This window comes from Chrysemys picta, chromosome 5 (assembly GCF_011386835.1).
Source record: "Chrysemys picta bellii isolate R12L10 chromosome 5, ASM1138683v2, whole genome shotgun sequence".
Classification (NCBI taxonomy): Eukaryota; Metazoa; Chordata; order Testudines; family Emydidae; genus Chrysemys; species Chrysemys picta.
The window spans coordinates 24,875,536-24,894,438 of NC_088795.1; the positions used below are offsets into that span (position 1 = coordinate 24,875,536).

The 18,903-nt window shown below is 43.2% G+C and overlaps 1 protein-coding gene across 8 annotated transcripts in view; it reads right to left on the reverse strand.

Moving 5' to 3' along the window:
• The window catches only part of HERC3 (HECT and RLD domain containing E3 ubiquitin protein ligase 3), a 152,755-nt gene that overhangs the window by 79,126 nt on the left and 54,726 nt on the right, over positions 1–18,903 (reverse strand). For 3 of the 8 annotated variants that reach the window (XR_010601700.1, XM_005292001.5, XM_065597486.1), the window contains 10 exons: positions 18,027–18,187; positions 15,191–15,267; positions 14,374–14,498; positions 13,437–13,496; positions 10,613–10,724; positions 6,630–6,819; positions 4,327–4,490; positions 2,182–2,295; positions 549–572; positions 373–462 (listed from right to left, as the gene is read on the reverse strand). Coding sequence is in view for 5 of the 8 variants with exons in the window: in XM_005292001.5 (XP_005292058.2) it covers positions 373–462; positions 549–572; positions 2,182–2,295; positions 4,327–4,490; positions 6,630–6,819; positions 10,613–10,724; positions 13,437–13,496; positions 14,374–14,498; positions 15,191–15,267; positions 18,027–18,187 (1,117 nt within the window). In the remaining 3 variants the exon portion in view is untranslated. Of the gene's footprint in view, positions 1–372; positions 463–548; positions 573–2,181; positions 2,296–4,326; positions 4,491–6,629; positions 6,820–10,612; positions 10,725–13,436; positions 13,500–14,373; positions 14,499–15,190; positions 15,268–18,026; positions 18,188–18,903 lie in introns of all 8 variants that reach the window. The other 5 variants (XR_006175926.2, XM_005292000.5, XR_010601701.1 and 2 more) reach the window with 3 other exon arrangements.

Sequence of the window (18,903 nt, forward strand, 5' to 3'; positions counted from 1 at the left end):
CACTCAACATCAGGATTTCCAAGCGGAAGCCGTATTTGATGCCACCCACTTAGTGGAACAGAATGAAAATCTCACACTGTTCAATGTATTGCAAGGTGCAAATCACAATTCTGATCACAGTGAACCTCTCCTAGTGAAATAGCTCTATTTACATAAAGGATTATTGCACAATAAGGACTTCAGCAGTGCCTCAGTGGAATCCAGTAGCAAGAGGCCCTTCAGATAGTTAATCGTCGCGAGATGGCACATAACTACATTAACAATGAAATCCTGCCCATGTATAAATGATTAGCAAACTTCACCTAAGTACATGGGGGAAGGCAGGAGAGAAGACTAGGGACAGGCAAAGTGAAAGAGAGGACAGCTGGCTACCTGCATCTGTAGTTCAGCATCCGTCTGTAACATTTTGGTCTTGGCTTGAGCATCGAAGATGAAAGGATAAGAACAGAGTGTCACAGCATCCTAGAAAGAAGAAAGGAAAATTTCAGTTGCTGTTTGCGACTTGGACAAGCACTTGTAAAGAGAAGAGTCATCAATTTTTTTTTTACCTGCATGATAGATGGTCTTACTTTCTGTGGCAAGAGAGAAGGGGAAAAAAAGTTAATTCTTTTGGTTTGATATTCCATGTCTAGCTTTTGCGGCTGGACTAATTCAGAGGAGATCCAACTCCTCTGAACCTCATATCTTCTGGGATGAAAACTTCCTCTTGGAGGAAGAGAGACATGGTGAGTTTCACTTCGGAGCAGAGGGTCACATCAAGGCTTATATGCCAGCTAGGCCCCACTTAAATAAGTGGTCCATAAGCCTTGAGCTAACCCTATGCACAGGGGTGAATTTCACCCCCCAAAAATCAACAAAATCAATTAATTAACTTCTTATTACTTCATCTCTAGCTTTGCTAGTGGGACTATCTCAAACAAATAGGTACTGTTTTAAGCCCACAACTGTGACAACTTTAAGTTCAGTCAATTACCAAATGCTACAATTTTCATTTAACACATTTATCCCTTTAACCAGCTTTTCAATCAATTGATTACGTTTTACTATTACAGAGCTGCCTTATTGCTCTGATCGCATCTCATCACTTTGGCTAAAACAAGCATAGGCTATTACAGTATTACCATACAACTGAAAGGGGGTGTCACAGCTTACCCGGTAGAGTGTAGTCTTTATTGTCCATAAAAGTAGATAAACAACTTTTAGTCACAACCATCTTTTATTATTGTGGCCTCCCTTGACATTTTTGTTCTCTCTCATTCAAAATTTTGGTCATAGTCATTATTAAGACTAACAATTCCTAGCTTCTATATCACATTCTCCATTCACAGTTTTCAAAGCGCTTTACAAAGGAGGCAAGTATCATTACCTCCATTTTTGGAGATTGGGAAACTGAGGCACCAAATGATGAAGGAACTTTCCCAAGATCACCCACCAGGTTACTAGAAGAGCCTGGAATAGAACCTGATCTCCTGAGCCCCAGTTCAGTTCCCTGCTCATTGGCACGACAATGTTTCCTTTTAAGAAGCCGCATTATATAGCCAATGATCACCTTATTCTATAATACCTTCCTAAATGACAGAAGTAAAGGGTGAAGAGGTGGGTGAGATGATATCTTTTATTGGGTCAACTTCTGTTGGTGACAGAAACAATTTTTTGAGCCACAAGAGCTCTTCTCCCAGACCAGAAGAAGAGCTCTGTGTGGCTCAAAAGCTTGTCTCTCTCAACCCGAGAAGTTGGTCCAATAAAAGATATCACCTCATCCACCTGTCTCTCTAATATCCTGGGACCGACATGGCTACAACACTGCCTGGAAGTTAAGGGTAGAAGTTATATTTTTATTATATATGAGTTGGTTCCTGAGATTCTGATTCAATTAAGAGGATCAAGTTAAACAGTGATTGAATTAAGCTGAAGGCATAACACCACATTAGTGAATTTTAGATATAATTTAGGCGACATTAAATATATATTTGGTAGCTTTATTCTTCTGATGGCATTGTTTTAAGTTATCTTCATCGAGCTAGTAAGTACCCAAATTAAAGACAGCTTACCCACATATGCGCCTGTATTCAATGTATTACACCAACAAACAATCATTATTAGTAGGGATACTGAAATTTATAAATAGCACTGAAGAGGTGAAGATGGACAGCAATTTCGTAACTCATTAAAACCCCTTACCATTCCTGCTTGATGCAAGAACCACATAAGATAGTCTTCTTGAATGTCCACCAAGTTGGAAATCTCTGGGATATAAAACGTGTCATATTCCACATGTTTAACTTTCAGATTCACCTGATTAAGAAAACAAAAGGCTTAAAATTTCAGGGTATATGCACTTTTCCCACCTTTAGAAACACACAGGCTCTTTTTCTTTACAGGAGCTCCACACATGCTCAGATCTGCCTGCATAAAGCAGCTTGCAGGATTGGGCTAGCTTGCCTTTATTAATATTCACTGCTTTGCATTATATTCAGCAGTAATGCAAAAAAACCTACCAGCCTGTATCCTGTAAAACATTAGCGTCAGCAAGTTAGCATAAGGCTTGAGGCCTATACACTTTGAACAGATAAACTTTGCACAGATAAAGTATTTGGGGAGCTGAAAATAGAGTTTAAGGGGAAGTTCTGACCACAGGTACATGATTCAACCACAAAAGTGTCCTGGCAACGAATTGACGTACGTAACAGGTACATGAGATACATCTAAGGCTAGCCTGCTTGCTTGCCTATATATCTTTTCTTATAAGTTTCTTATTTTCTTATGGGTTTGACTGTTTTATTATAACAGGTGTATAGATTTCTATTAGAGTATATTTTGGATGTAACCACAAGGGACCTACAGGCCACATCCTGTATGTTGAGCTAAGTCAAAGTTAGCATATATATGTTTGGGACCTTTCACCTAGATAGATGGTGATGAGCTAAAGCATAAGGTCCATATATGGCTGTGACCTTTAACATAAAGGATGCATTGAAGTAGGCTGGCATAGGGGCTTTCCTAAGTTCATACCCTTCTAAACTTAACAGGTACACCACAACTTGGAAAGAACCAAAATAACTGGTTAGGAGAGAAATAACAAATGGGATACCTAATCACAAAAGGGCCATGGTAACGAATTGACGTATATAATAAGAAGTTAAAATAATTAATATGCTAGCCTTTAGGGAAAAGACACTCCAACATTACTAAGGTGAGTAAACACGAATAAGGAAAAGGGGAAAATCCCCTACTGAATATGCATCAAACTTAGTGGCGTCAGCGTAATATATTATAAAAGTGGCATCCCAGCCTATGGGCAGTAGGAGAAGGAGATGTAGTCCTTGGGATGTGCCAGAATAATGGCCATTGGTAATGATGAGGAAGGTGATGGTGATGAGGAAGATGATGGCTAACATTTCAGGTTGCTCTGCAAGGGATGCTGTGAGTGTATGGATGTGCAGATGTACATTCTGTAGTATCTCTATCTACCTTACTGAGTGTGCTAAATGTATTAATACACTCTATTTGTAAATATAAAAGAGTTCCTATAGTGTGAGTGTTGCAACTGTGCACATCAGGGTTCCCAACTATATAATAGTTTAAATAATACTTGCGACAAGAACCTGTTAACCCTCAAAGTGATCACTGGGGATTCTTACATAATCAATATAATTAATGTATAATCTAAAGATCGGGCAACAGTCCAAAAAGGTGCCTCAGATTTTAGTTTGCATCCAATAAACTTGTGTCATTAGTTACAGTGCACATGGAAAGATGCTAAAATACAATCAAGAAATAACTCCTCCACTTATGTACAAAAAGATTTAATCTTTCCTGTTGCTTTGTGCTACTGGTATTTTTAGAAAAGAGCATAGATACCAAGAGAATGAGAGAGAGAGAGAGAGAGAGAGAGAGAGAGAGAGAGAGAGAGAGAGAGAGTGTGTGTGTGTGTGTGTGTGTGTGTGTGTGTGTGTGTGTGTGTGTGTGTGTGCGCGTGCGTTTTAGTGTTAACATTGTGCAGCATCCCATGTGCTTTGCTGGTGGGGTGTTCTACCGAAGTTCAGCTATTTATTAAATTGTTTCAAACAAAGCCCTATAAAGTTAAACAATGTAGCCTCAAGTTCATGGGCAGTGCTAACATTCTCTTTCCTTGGCTGCCATTATAAATGTCTGTGGTAGACAATGATGTGGCTCCTCAACCTGGGGCTTGTGAATTGGCATCACGGGTTGCGACCGCCCTGCCCTTCCCACATTGCTCAGGGAAGAAGGGTCGGTATGGAAAAGGTCAGAGAGCCCTGGACTATGACAGTACACTGTTCCAAAACACACATGCTTGCCTCTTACCTTGTGAAGTTTCTCTAGCAGTCTGAGGGCAGCTGTAATGTAACTACTGAACAGGACAGGGATCAATAATGTTTTTCTTCCATTCAGGAGATAAACTACTGCGCCTTTATAGAGGTTCACTAACCTCAGGAAATACCTTGGGCATACTTGAGACCACCAGTTATCTACAGGAGGAAAAGATATTTTTATATATGTTAATATTGTTATTAGAGCTCTTGGTGGTAGCAGGCATTATATTGATGGAATCTGAGAAAAAAGTATTGTAACACTATACAATATATTGTATCTCCTCTCTCTGTGTTAAAGATGGGCTCCGCAGTTTCATTAAAAGAAGCTCTGAAAAATGCAAGCACTGACACGAACGATACCATATATATGTATTTGTGAAGTGAAGGTTGTAAGGACTCCTTTAAGCAGCGGAGCTGGGGGAAGTTTCCGCACTCCACCTTGGCCATAATTTGTATTCCTATTCATTAGTCACATGTCCTGTATTCTGAAGAGCAAGTGACAACCATGGCCCAATAGCCCAGTGTAATGGGGCAGTCACCCCGCTCCGGCTCGGAAAGGGTTAAAAGCCAGCCCTTGGAGAGGGCTGGGGCTGAAAGCAGCCGAGGGAGGCTGATTGGGTAGGCAGCTGCAGATGTGGCCACACCCAATTAGAGTCCAGCTGGCCCTGATAAAAGGGCTGGGAGCTAGGCAGGGGGAGTCTCACTCCAGAGATGGAGTGGGAAGGACCTGGCTGCTGGCTAGAGGAGAGTATCCTAGGCAGAGCAGTGCTGGGGAAGGACAGGCAGAGCTGGGGAGCTCTGGCCAGGTGAGTCCCCAGGCTAAGGCCAGGCTAAAAGGGCCTGTGGGGTTACTGAGGCTGCAGTGGTGCAGCCAGGCCAGGAAAAGGCAGCAGGTACAAACCCCCTTGCCAATGATGAGCGGCCATTTCAGACTGCAGTTTGCTCCTGAGCAAAGGGGCTAAATGAAGACTGGCAGTGGGTTACTGAGGCAAGGAGGGCTTAGGGGGATTGGGAGTTCCCCCCAACCAGCAGGAGGTGCCGCGGTAGTGAGTGCCTGCCAAGACACATCCAGTGACTCCCAATAAGCTAACCCCCTTCCAGAAGCTGTACTAGACCACAGAGCGGCTGTTCCATGACCTGTCCAAACCCTCTTCTCCTTTGAGACAGCATAAGTGTCACACCCATGAGTGAATCATTGGGTACTGGGAGACGCCGATGGCAGTATTTAGGAGCCACAATAACTCCCATGTGCCATTTCCATCTTTAAACAATAAACTCCTACCCCCACGCAATTACGCACAGTGATCTAGATTCCAGTTCCCTCCCAAGAGGCTTACAGGGAGAAGGCAGGAGTCAGCCCTAGGCAGTGTTTGAACCCAGAACAGCTCAGGGGATCCCTTTCCTCCACCCCTCTTTCCCTTCTTAGCCACGACCAATTAGCTCGTCAGTAGTCCCCCTGTTCACAGCAGTGGTTGAGCCAACATTGATTTTTTGCAGGATTCCGTTACCTTGCTGAGAACCCCATCATGCCTTCTTAATTGAAGGAGAAACGCTCGCCCCTCTGCATCGCTCCATTCCCCTGCCTGGCCCCTGTCACTCCATCTGCCTGCGGGTTTTTCCCTCCCTCTCCCCACACCCCATGAAAATCCCATCAGTGTTTAAGGTCGGCCCACACCACCTCTTTAGAGGGTCAGATCTTCTCTAGCCAAAGGCAATACCCCCAGCCCAGCCTCTGCTGGGACACTGCCTGTCAGCGTCTGGCACTGCTCTGCTAACAACTCTGGACCACCACCCCTAGAACCAGTCTGCCTTTAAATGTTGTGAGAAACAAAATAGCATTTAGAATTCAACCACTAATTTCAAACATTAAGAACAAGCAACTATCTGGGGATTTACCCCCTGGAGATTTTAGTATTTAAAAAAATAGAGGCTGGCAGGGAGGAGTATAAGCACCCTGTACAGTTCTAGACAGTCACAAACACAATAAACTAGGATTTCTATAGAGATTGATTCATGGATGAGGCACAGCTGGTGCTATGAACAAAGAGAGGAAGGGTCTAGTATTTGAATCTCAAACCAGCCATCAACAGAGCACGGTGAGTGACACTCAGTGCCTGCCTAACTCTGCTATCACTGAAGCCAGCAGTAGCTCAGCAGGAGAAGAGTTTAGCCAACACGGAGTGCTTTTGAAAGTCCCAAGTCTATGTTTTGTGAATGATCTCTCCCTAGTGCCCCAGACTGGTGCTAAAGGCATGACACAGAACAAGATGCACCCCTATGAAGCTCACCCCTTACCTAATACTTTGCTGGGGTTGGTATCCAGTCGCAGAATGGCCATCGCTAGAGGAAGCGTTAACGTTATGTAATGCTTCGAGTCTTGAAACAGGGGGAATTCAGGGAGAATCAGGTAGATTCTCATTGCCTCAACGTCTGGTGGGGAGCTGGACAGCTGGGGAATCAAAAAGCTTTCAAAGCTTTTTAAGATCTGGAGGGAAAAAAGCACAAGAGAAGTTAACTCAGCATACATCCCTGAAGAATAAAGGGCTGGCTCAGTGCTCACCTAAGAGCATGCTGTGAGCGTCACATGTGCACATCTGGCACATTTGTCTCATTACCAGCTCTTTTGTACTCTGTACAGTTAAGGGTCTACAAATAACCCACTAAAGCAAGGAAGTACTTTGTGAAGGCTGAAAATCCAGGCTGGCATTCCCATCTGTTCTCTCAGCCTGCAGGGTGGACTCTGGGAGTGAAAGGCAGCAGGAGGAAAAAGGTAAAGTGATGGTAATTTAATCCATTGTTTAAGCTTTTGTGCTCTTAAATCTGACACTGATACTAAAAATCCTTATTGCAGACCTGAGTTCCTATTCTTTCTATTCATTTTTGCTACACTTTATTATTATAGTTTTGGGGGTTTAAGTGAGCAATGTCACACTCCCCTCTCCAAAAAACCCTCCTATATTTGGCTCTGTTGAAATACAGTATTTGCTAGGTGGCGAGTAGACAGGTGTGTACAGCAATATCCTCTTAAAGTGCATTCATTTTTAACCCACACAAAGACTACAGGATCACTGTACAAAAACCTAGAGGCCGCACTGTAATGCAACAATGGAGAACTGTCATTCCATTTCGCCTACTGCATCCAAAAACACATTTAAAAGACCATTAAGGTTGCAGAATCAAGCACTTTAGTTAGGAAATGCCCCTCTTCCCCCCCTCGTTGCTATTGCCTCTTCTCTACCCCCTCCCCAGCCTTCTGCTCCTCTCCCTGCATCTCCTGTCCCCGTTCCTCAACCCTCTGCGTTTTGAGTCGGTTTGCAGCATGATCAGTCACTCCCTGGGGATGGTGCATGTGCAGTCTGGCTGGCACGTAGGAGCTGTGAGAACATCTCTTCAGAGAATTTAGCTGCCCAATTCTAACAAGTCTCTATTGAGCACGTGCAAACTGAGATTTTTTTTTTCAGGGGCTTAAAATTTGGGTAGATTTTCACAGGGAGGGCAGATGACTGGTTATTAATGATCTGGAGGATGGTGTGGACTGCACTCTCAGCAAGTTTGCAGATGACACTAAACTAGGAGGCGTGGTAGATACACTAGAGGGTAGGGATCGGATACAGAGGGACCTAGACAAATTAGAGGATTGGGCAGAAAAAAACCTGATGAGGTTCAACAAGGACAAGTGCAGAGTCCTGCACTTAGGACGGAAGAATCCCATGCACTGCTACAGACTAGGGACCGAATGGCTAGGTAGCAGTTCTGCTGAAAAGGACCTAGGGGTCACAGTGGACGAGAAGCTGGATATGAGTCAACAGTGTGCTCTTGTGGCCAAGAAGGCTAACGGCATTTTGGGCTGTATAAGTAGGGGCATTGCCAGCAGATCGAGGAACGTGATCGTTCCCCTTTATTCGACATTGGTGAGGCCTCATCTGGAATACTGTGTCCAGTTTTGGGCCCCACACTACAAGAAGGATGTGGAAAAATTGGAAAGAGTCCAGCGAAGGGCAACAAAAATGATTAGGGGTCTGGCGCATATGACTTATGAGGAGAGGCTGAGAGAACTGGGATTGTTTAGTCTCCAGAAGAGAAGAATGAGGGGGGATTTGATAGCAGCCTTCAACTACCTGAAGGGGGGTTCCAAAGAGGATGGAGCTCGGCTGTTCTCAGTGGTGGCAGATGACAGAACAAGGAGCAATGGTCTCAAGTTGCAGTGGGGGAGGTCCAGGTTGGATATCAGGAAAAACTATTTCACTAGGAGGGTGGTGAAACACTGGAATGCGTTACCTAGGGAGGTGGTGGAGTCTCCTTCCTTGGAGGTTTTTAAGGCCCGGCTTGACAAAGCCCTGGCTGGGATGATTTAGCTGGGAATTGGTCCTGCTTTGAGCAGGGGGTTGGACTAGATGACCTCTTGAGGTCCCTTCCAACTCTGATATTCTATGATTCTATGATTCTATGACTCATCTCTGACACCCGATCAACCCCCTTGCCAAATATCAAGTCCTTGCTTCAAAGCATTGAGCCACTAAAGCTTCTCAATGGAACAGTTGCAAGAATATATTTTTTTTAATATGGCCAAAACAATGTCTTTTTCCCTAAACTCATTCTGAGAAACGGATGAGCAATTCTAGCCGAAACTTTCTCAGAAAAGTCAGCCTGAAGTGGACAGCCAGCCTGGAAAATTTCAGCTTGAGGTTTAAATTTAGCAATGTTACAAGCAGCTGAAAACAAGGTCTTATAACTGGAAGTGTTGGGCACAGGTGCCGGTACCTGTGCTGCCTATAACAAACGGAGTTTCATTATATGGAATCCATTGTAAATGGGATCCACTCTGCGTGCAACAAGGATACTATGAGTCATGTTACCCACAACATTACTATACAATTCAACACACTTAGGTGGTCTCTGCTCTGGGGAAACTGAGGACTAAAAAAGCAGGTTAATACTGAGGTGCAAGATGACAAAAATCTAACAGACAAGGCAATTAGCTAAGTTAAGACTGCTTTAAATACTTCAGGCATATTAAGATCCATTATTCCCTTAATTCTAAAAGCAATTTTTAATTAACATGCATCGCTATTAAATTTAGCTCAGAGAAAAAAATCTCTCTTTAAACAGGCCATTTATAAAGCCCAGAAAATAGGTAATAATGAAAATTCCAGCAGTGCTTTCACTCTATCATCACTATAATAGCTAGAAGAGTAATAAACGCCTGTGTCCATAAGTGACACAAATGTATTCCGGGAAGCTCCAAAAAGGACCATATCCTACAAGTCTTAGTGAACAAATCCATCCACCATTAACTAATGCTGCACTAGAGAGTATAATTGCCACTACTTTTTAGAAATAAAAGTAAAATGTTCTGGCTTATATTGCCTCTTGCTTACACCAGTGTGAATCAGGAATAGCTGCGCTGAAGTCAATGGAGTCACTGGTGTAAACAAGAGAAAAATTAGGCCCACTATATGTAGCCATATACCTGTATCTAAAGGGGTCTCATTTCCTCCGCAAGCACATACAACTCCATCTCCCATTAACATCAGTGGGAGAACAGACCTCTAAGAAGTGCAGTTACTCTACAACTCCTGAAAGTCTGACAAAGTTATAGCAAAACGTTAATATTTCTCACCAGAGCAGCTTCAATAGTTATTGAAAAGAAGACTATGGGCCAAATCCTCAGTTGTTGTAAATCAATGTAGGTCCACTGAAGTTGCCACACCAGCTGAAGATCCTACTTTGCATTAATGGCAGAGACCCAATGTGATAGACTGAATTTTGTAAAGCAATGAGTAGCCAAATACAGGCGCATGCAAAACTAAAATTCTGCATCACAAGATGTACTTGCGCAGTTTAATTTCTATGTGACATTTCATAGCTTCCTAGTAAAAGTTTTGTGAAGTAATAAAGTCCTAGTTACAGCACTCTATTATTCAATCTTTCCTAAGACATTCACAGAGATCTGAATTTACAGGTGGAGGGGATTAGCAAGCATCTACTCTGCGTATCACACACACACTTAATTGCAAACACTTTTTAAAAACAATTACAGGGCCAGATTGTCACCTGGCAAAAATCAGTGTAGCTCCATTGAGATTACTAAAGCTATGCTGATTTACACTAGTTTAGGATCTAGCCTGTAGCTTTCAATAAAAACTGCCTCACATTTTTAAAATTCACACACACACACACACACACACACACACACACACACACACACACGGGAAAAAAAACCTCTGACAACACTATGAAACAGTTATTTTAAAAATACTTATACAACACCTTTATACCTGGTCTAGCAGGATGGAATGCTGCGAGTTCATTAGCTTCTCAAACAACACTCTGGTGGAATTCAGGTCAATTCCTGGGATTTTGGGGCTGGTTTTAAAATGTTCATCGATTCTAAAACAAAAAACAATCCCCAGACAGATGTGAGTGTAGGAAAGATATAAGATACACAGGCAAAGTGCACCAATGGGGAACGGGTCTATAGACAGAGAGATAACAAGACTTAGAAAACCTGGAATCTTTGGCTAAATACAATAGTGCAAGCTAAACTATTCCTTTTATTGTATTCCCTGTGGGTCCCAATCTGGGAACCAGAGCCCTGCACCGAGTCCACTGATGTCAGTGGGAGTGCACACAGGCCAAAGGGTCTGCCCACACAGATCCAGTTGCGGGATTGGGACCTGAGCTTGAAAAATGGCAGTCCTGCTAGATGTGGCAAGAGTCCCTATGATGTTCCCCTGGGAACTCAAGGGTTTTTTGTTTTGTTTTTTTCAGGAGAGGGCGGACAAAGATGTTGACTGTGGTTAGGGCCACACAGTAGAACTTGGAATGGTTTTCAAAGGAGATGAGGCTGGGTTTTTCAAAGTAGCCTAGGCGAGCTAAACCCCCAATTCCTATGGGCTAACTCCCTTCGGCTCCTCTGACAACTTCACTCTAAAATCTTCTAGCCCTCCAACTAATCAAGGACCCAATCTAACTCCCAATACAGTCAAGAAGAGTCTTTCCATGGCCTTCAACTAGTGTTGGATCAAGCCACAAATCCTTCTTTTTTGGCCTGACAGACCTCTTTGAATGCAAAAGGCTGCATCTCACTGGGAATTGCCCAAGTTGAAGAGACAGACATCAAGCTTGCAGAGGACAAGCAGTCTAGTGGTTTGACTAGGCCCTGGAGCTTCATGCAATGCACCTAGTAAGTGATCTGCCCCTGCATCTGGAACAGGTTTCATGGTTTGTATCAGATGCCTACAGCACAACTCTATGCAGGTAAAAAAGCCTGTATAACTTGCAGATGGCAGTAAAAAGGCAATTTCCACAACTCCACAGATCCCAAGCATCAGCACCAAGTATTTCCCCAGAGCACTGTGGGAACTAGCCAGCCTTAAGCCTGAACAACGCTAGATGCTCTCAGGAAGGAAAGACACCTATTAAATAAATATATACTAAATTTGTCAGTTTACTGCTGCAGCCTGTGATGGCATGGCTATTATTACCATAACAATGCAGATGACGGGGCTGGAAAGAACTCCCGAGTCCTATGGTGCAGGGAGGCTCTCACTGCAATGTGTGGAAGCAGCACACATGATAATAGTGTGCAAGTCAAGCAGGCATAGTAGGCGAGTAGGCTCTCTCCCCTTTGTCCACGCCCAATGGTGCTTTAACATGACTAAGTTCCAAGGTGGACAGCGCATCAGAAGTGATGCAGTAGGGCCTATTTCTCAAGCATATGAAGATTTTTATATTCTTCATATAAAATTACACATTTAAAATACAGTCACGCCTCACATTATGAAGGCTATAAGCAATCACACTCCAGGATTGATGTGCCACTTGGTCACAGATCACAGCCATTTCCATCAGCATTAGTTACTGTTCAGTGTATGATACCATTAATTGTTTTCCACTTTTGGAGGGGTATCATGTCAGGCTACACCAACCACAGCTATCACCTGCACCCAGCTTATCTTCCCCATTCAAATGAGGTTCTAGGGTTAGTAAATAGAAGCATTTAAAGTTTAAAAAATAGAATATTTTAAATAAAAAATGAATTTACACCCAAAGACCCCCAAAATGACTGTTGCCTTCTCAGAGAGCCTGAGCTGAAGGCTTCACACCACTGGAAGATGGGAAGAACAAATGGTGTTTTTCTTTCCTGTCTGAGCTGCTCTTGCCCAGTATAACAAGTCTTCCTTCACCTAATTGCAGGCCATGACTCATCATGTTCCCATAAAAAAAGTCCTCAACCTCATCTTATTCTATTACCTCCCCACAATTTATAGCCACAGTAGTCACAACCCACACCCTTCCCAACCCACCCTGGTCTTTCCACTGAGCTGTGCGTGTTCACTTCCTTTAGCCTCCTCCCATCAGTCAGACTCTCTAATCCTTTACCCATCTTTGTCACCTTCCCTTGAATTATCTCACTTTCTCTAGGTCACTTTGGTAAAAACGAGAAGCTCAAAACTTTCCAAGGATGACATCAGCAAATTGGAATTACATCCTCGTTCTTACAGGGCCACATGCCATTCCACGACAAAAGCACATATTTCCCAATAGCGACATGCTGTGAGCTTGGGCCTAGTCTGCTATCAGCCCCAAACTTCTCTGTGTTATTGCACTGAAAGTGGCAGTCTCACCCAGCCCATACCCACTGTCATTCTCACTTCACTTTACCCCAATACGCCAACTCTCTCCTTTAGAGTATATTGTTTTGATGCCTATTTCCTCAGATAAAAAATAATCATAACTACCCACAGAGTCCCCCCCAATGTCTTTAAGTCATTTAAGCAATGTTTAATAAAGCAATTCAAGTCTAGTGAGTTTCACTTTGATCCCTCAACAGAAACAGACACACTGACTAATAACACACTCACAAGTCTTTTTCTTAAGCAATTCGTCTTCCTTTACCAGCAAGTCACGAATCTGCCCCTAAACCTCTTGTCTACATCTATCCAGTAATCACTCTCTGTCCCACTTTTGTGTCTGATCACAAGTTTTTTTGTCTCACGGCCCATTGCAGCAGTGAATAAAGTAGGTGACTCCTACTTTATCTCTACAGGATAGCAAGCACAAGAAAGCCATGACTCTTGACCCCATTTGGCTACTTACTTCTTCTCCAGGAAGCTTCCATTCCAACAGGCAGCCGACGACAATATCTGCACAACTTCACTGCTTGGAGGGGGAAGACAAAAGGAAACAGGGGTGCTAGTATGAACAGATGTAATGCTACATGTCTGCATATCTCATTTGCTCTTTTACCAACAGTCTAGTTGTTTCCCTTCTATCCCTTGTAGCAAAAGTATTATCATAACCACCCTTGTATTATAAGTGGGGAGACTGCAGGGCACAGAGGTTTAGTGACTTCCTCAAGGTCACATGACAAGTTTTTGGCAGAGATGGGCTGGCACTACCTCCCTTCACTTACAATGCTTTCCCTAGGGCACCCACATTGGAGAGGGAAGGGATTTTTAAATCAGACTGTTCAAAATTCCTTGCTTCTTTTTGTGAACTCCACTCTTGTGTTAAAAGATTCTTTCTTTAGACTCCAATGCCCCCATCCCTTCAGTTTGGTCTGAGAAAGCTCTGACACATCTTCCTAGGAAGATCTGACCCGGGATTCCTGATATAAATTATGAACTGGTGCTGGTTTAGACAAAAAGAGAACATCCCGGGTTTCAGAATAAACAGTAACTCAAGTTCAAACATAGTGTGTGTGTGATGCACAGAAATTCTGCTGAGACTTGGGTGATGCATCATTTGAGTTCAGCCATTAGATTTCTGTACCACTTTCAAAGCAAACTTTGTGCAATAATCGGAGTGGACCATGAGCAGTGAAATGTACCTAAATACGTGTTTGTTTGTTTTTTAAGGATTGTATATGAACAAACAAAGTTTCCTAAAACCTGAATTCTCACCTACTGGCCTTTCCCTTTGATATGAGCGAGACCCAAGCTAGAAAATGCTGCTAAGTTCTAAAGCACAGATGCCAACAAAACAATTAAAGAAAAGCTTGTAAAACAAAAGTGGCTTGTACAATGACACCTACTTGACCGAATTAGAGTTGTTCCGTTCTAATAGCTTTTGTTTCCAAACGTCTATAGTTTCATCATTTATTAAACAAGTGTAACGTAATTGATTTATGGTCCGGAAATCATCAGCAGGCAAAGAATTCTGTGAGAAGATACAGATCTCAGTATTTAAGGAGAAGACACGTAACACATTTCTTGGGGGTGGATTGATAATAGGGCTGCCACACCATTTACCATCCCAAAGGCATCTCTCAACCACCTCCAAAGGAGAAGATACTCCCAAACAAAACTAAAAAGGGAAAGAGGTAAAAGAAAAAAAATTGAGAATTTGATTTCTTACACAGTGCCAAAGCCCATTTCAAAGTCACTACTGACAAGTATAGATTGGGTGGACTAGGGATTAGTCCTGCTTTGAGCAGGGGGGTGGACTAGATGACCTCCTGAGGTCCCTTCCAACCCTGATATTCTAGGAAAAGAATGCTTCACACTTTTAAGGCACCCATCTCTGAGGAAATGAGGGGGAAAAAAGTCACCTAAAGCCTCCGCATCCTCTGCCTATCACCACTGTAGAGCTCTAAATTCAGTGGTCACAAAACTCCATGATGAGCTTATGTTGGCAGACCATCAGCATGCTCACTGTGTGGCCCTATGCTCACAAACCACACTGCAGGGATCCCTGTTCTACAACTGACAAATATCCCTCTTTTAGAGTTTGCACTGCTGCTAATCAGACAGGCTAATCCTGCTTCCTTTCAGAACTGAGGCTAAGAAGAGACACATCCCCCTCTCACAGACACCCTCTTGTAGAGAAGAGAAAAAGCATTCTTTGCTTACCTCAGATTTGGAGCAAAGTACAAAAGTCCGGTCTCCTCCACAGAAGATGTGTTTAACAATGTGATATTTAAAGGCATCTATTGAAGAAAGAGATACAATCGTGCTACAGATCAATCAACACAAGTTTCCTACTTCTTTCAACTGGATCTATATTGGCCCTCCGCACCCTCAACTTCAACTGAGGTCAATGGGAGCGAAAGCATTCATCACCTTGTCAGCAGATGCCCAGGGCTTGGCCCTTTAAAATAGAAGGGGGCATAAAGACTCCATTTTCGTATCACAAAAGAAACACCATGACGTGCAAGAGAGACTCTTTACAAACCTCACCTATTTGCAATTAGTCACAATTAAATGCAATTGACCATCCCAACAATGGGGGGGCGGGGGCAGAGGAAGTGTGTGGGGGGGAGCGAGGGAAGGGAGGGTTATATAGGAACTTAGGCCCAGATCCTGCAACTTGAGTCAGACAGGTGGCCCTTAGCACCTGCACGGAGCCTACTGCAGGATCAGGGCCTATATTTTTGTATCTTTTGCCACTGAAGGCAATGGTTAAAACTCTCCGATTTGAATGGTGCAGGATCAGCAAGTGACACAACGTATGCATTCCAAAGTGTTTGGCCCTGTTCGCTAGAACTGTCTAATCCTGACAAGAATGATACTGGTATTTAAAACTAGTTGTCTTGGCCAAAGTTGTGACTACTATCTCAAATCTCGTTATAGCTGTGAATATTCCTACTGTCATGTTGATTTTCACATTTATGAGAATTTCCTATTTATCAAGTGAAGAGCACTCTTTAAACAGTGAGACCTGAAATGTAGGGTTTGGTTCATTTTTTAAAGTCCTTAAAAATGTTTAATATTTTTTTCTGCTTTCTTGTTAATATTTACAAAAACTGACTATACAAGGCAAACCAGTTAAAACTGACTATACACAAAGTGCTGTTTAATGGACAGAGTAATTAAGCTTTAAAACACAGGAAAAAATATAATTGTGTTAACTTCTTTTTTAGTTTTTGTAATCCTACATGTTACCTGCAGCTTTAGTGGGTGGTTTTCAGAAAGAAATTTGATTTTCAAGTTGATGGCCTCTGTTTAAATAAAATCCTGACACAAATAGCTGAAAACCAAAAATATTAATTGGGATAAAGAAAATCTGGTATTACTTTAATGCTACCAATGAGGGGACTATAAACTCTCATTGTAAGTATCCTGAGATGGCACAGGGCAGGGTCCATTTTAGTTAGGAAAAGTTTTTATACCTTGGCTTTTAGAAATCAAATCTGAAATTACATCCAGCTGCTCCCGTACTTAGATTCAAATGTTATGAGCTGACTTCAAAGTTCATTTGTGACCACTTGGATGTCATCACCCCTTTCAGATGAACAGGAGATTAGTTCCAACAGAGGAGCACGCTTGGCCAAATTTATGAACTCAGGGCCTGACCCAAAGGCCATTGAAATCAACGGGAACCTTTCCACTGACTTCGGTGAGTTTTGGATCAGGCTTTACAATGATAAAGATCAATCCCCACCCCATGTTTTACCAACTAAAATTACACCTACTTTTGAATTTTAAAATAAAAGCTGTCAATTACTTTGTAATATTGTTATAGAGAAAGCCAATATGCCGTCTATGGAGTGAAAAGTCCCCATTCCCTAATTACGATGGAATGGTTTCCCAGCAGTCAGCCACTGAACAACTCATCAATGTTTCAGACTGGACCAGTGGCGCAGAGTGGCCCAGTCAAAGGCTCAGCACTGCCATGCAGAAGATGAGAAAGGCACAAATTAATTCCCAGGGTCCTCCCAGTTACGTGCTTTTGTTGTTTGCAGTTTCACTCTAAGGCTATGTCTATTTAAAGTGCAAAATGTACCTTTTTTGCGCTAAAACTGTGGGAGCAGTTAATGACTTTTTGCACCAAAACAGGAGCTTTCAGCCATGCTAAAGTGCGACAGAATTCCCTATGTTAACGTGAGGAATGTGGATACCGAAGACAGTTGGGACACAACTGGAGCCCTATGCACAGCACGGTGTGAAAACACCTTCACGAGAGGCATACAGCTCTTACCGCTGTTCTTTTTGCGCTGTTGTGAAAGTGAAGACACGTTCTACCAGTGTAAACACCTTTTGGCCTCCAGGAGATATCCCACAGGTCCAAAAGTGACCATTCTGGCCAGCATCTCCGCTGCTCCAACGGCAGGTAAACGGACTCTGCCCCTCCCCCCGTAAGCCCCGGGAAGTTTGAAACTCCCTTTCCCTTTGCTTGTAGATGTGGCAGGGAAAGCAGCCAGACAGGGGGCAGGGGGAGGGGGAGAATGCCACGAAAGAAACAAGGTAGTAATGGGGTTGCTGGGACATGAAGCAGTAGGGTGACCAGATGTCCCGATTTTATAGGGACAGTCCTGATATTTGGGGCTTAGTGTTATATAGGTGCCTATTACCCTCCACCCTCTGTCTTGATTTTTCATACTTGCTGTCTGGTCACCCTATGAAGCAGTGCAGCACAGGACACTGAGCAGGGACCCAAAATGCCTTCCGCTCACCCCTCCTCCCCCAGACCTATTGAGAGAGCTGAAATGTGGGATAGCTGTCCTACAGCGCTGCTCTCATCTGCGATGGAAGTGCTGCTAGTGTAAACACTCTCTGATGCCTGAGGAATTAAGTGAGTACAAAAACCAGCGTTTTACTTTCACCGATTCCCTGAAACTTACAGCGCAAAAACTCTGCAAGTGTAGACATACCCTTAGTCAAATGCAAAATGTCTTTAGCTCATTTTACCCTGTGCTTGTCTCTTTGCTATGCTACTCCGTATCACACACACAAACAGAACACTTACCCGCTCTACCTGAGAGCTGCCCATTGTGAGCCACCCAGTGACCTTTCACTGGAGATGGGCATTTAACGTTGCATATGTGTCCAGTTCCCAGCTGGCCTTTTGTTCCGCAGCCGAATGCATAGATCAGTCCTGAAGAAGGCACAAGGGCTAGAGTGTGCTGTCTGCAATGAAGACAGTTACAATGTTTGTGCCAAGTTTAAATAATATTTTTTTCAAAAGCAGACTAAAAACTAACCATGAAAACTATGGCCAGCACCTCAGCTGGAGTAAATCAGCACAGCTCCATTTACATCAATAGCAGATTGCTGATTTGCACCAAAACAGGAGCATTCAGCCATGGTAAAGTGCGACAGAATTCCCTATGCTAATGTGAGAAATGTGGAAACCTAAAGACAGGTGGGACACAACTGGAGCCCTATGCACAGCACAGTGTGAAAACACACTCAACCTTTCTCCTAAACACACCTGGGTTCATCCCTCAAATGTAATGAGTTTGCTAGTGTTGGCCTCGTCATTTGCGAAGGTCTGTCCACATCACAAGGCTACTACAGAATGCAGCATTACTAACTTACTCTCTTGCTGTGAGCGAGGCTGGAAATAATTAGGGTGAGGAAACTGCAGCTATAGTCTCAGACTTTAAGACTTAGATGGGACCATCGTGATCGTCTAGTCTGACCTGCACATTGCAGGCCAACCAACTTCACCAACCCACTCCTCAATAGGGCCGTAACTTCTGGCTGAGTTACTGAAGTCCTCCGATCTTGATTTAAAGACTTCAAGTTACAGAGAATCCACCATGTACTCTGGTTCAAACCAGCAAGTGACCTGTGTCGTTCCCCCTGCAGCGGAAGGTGAAAAAAACACAAGGTCTTTGCCA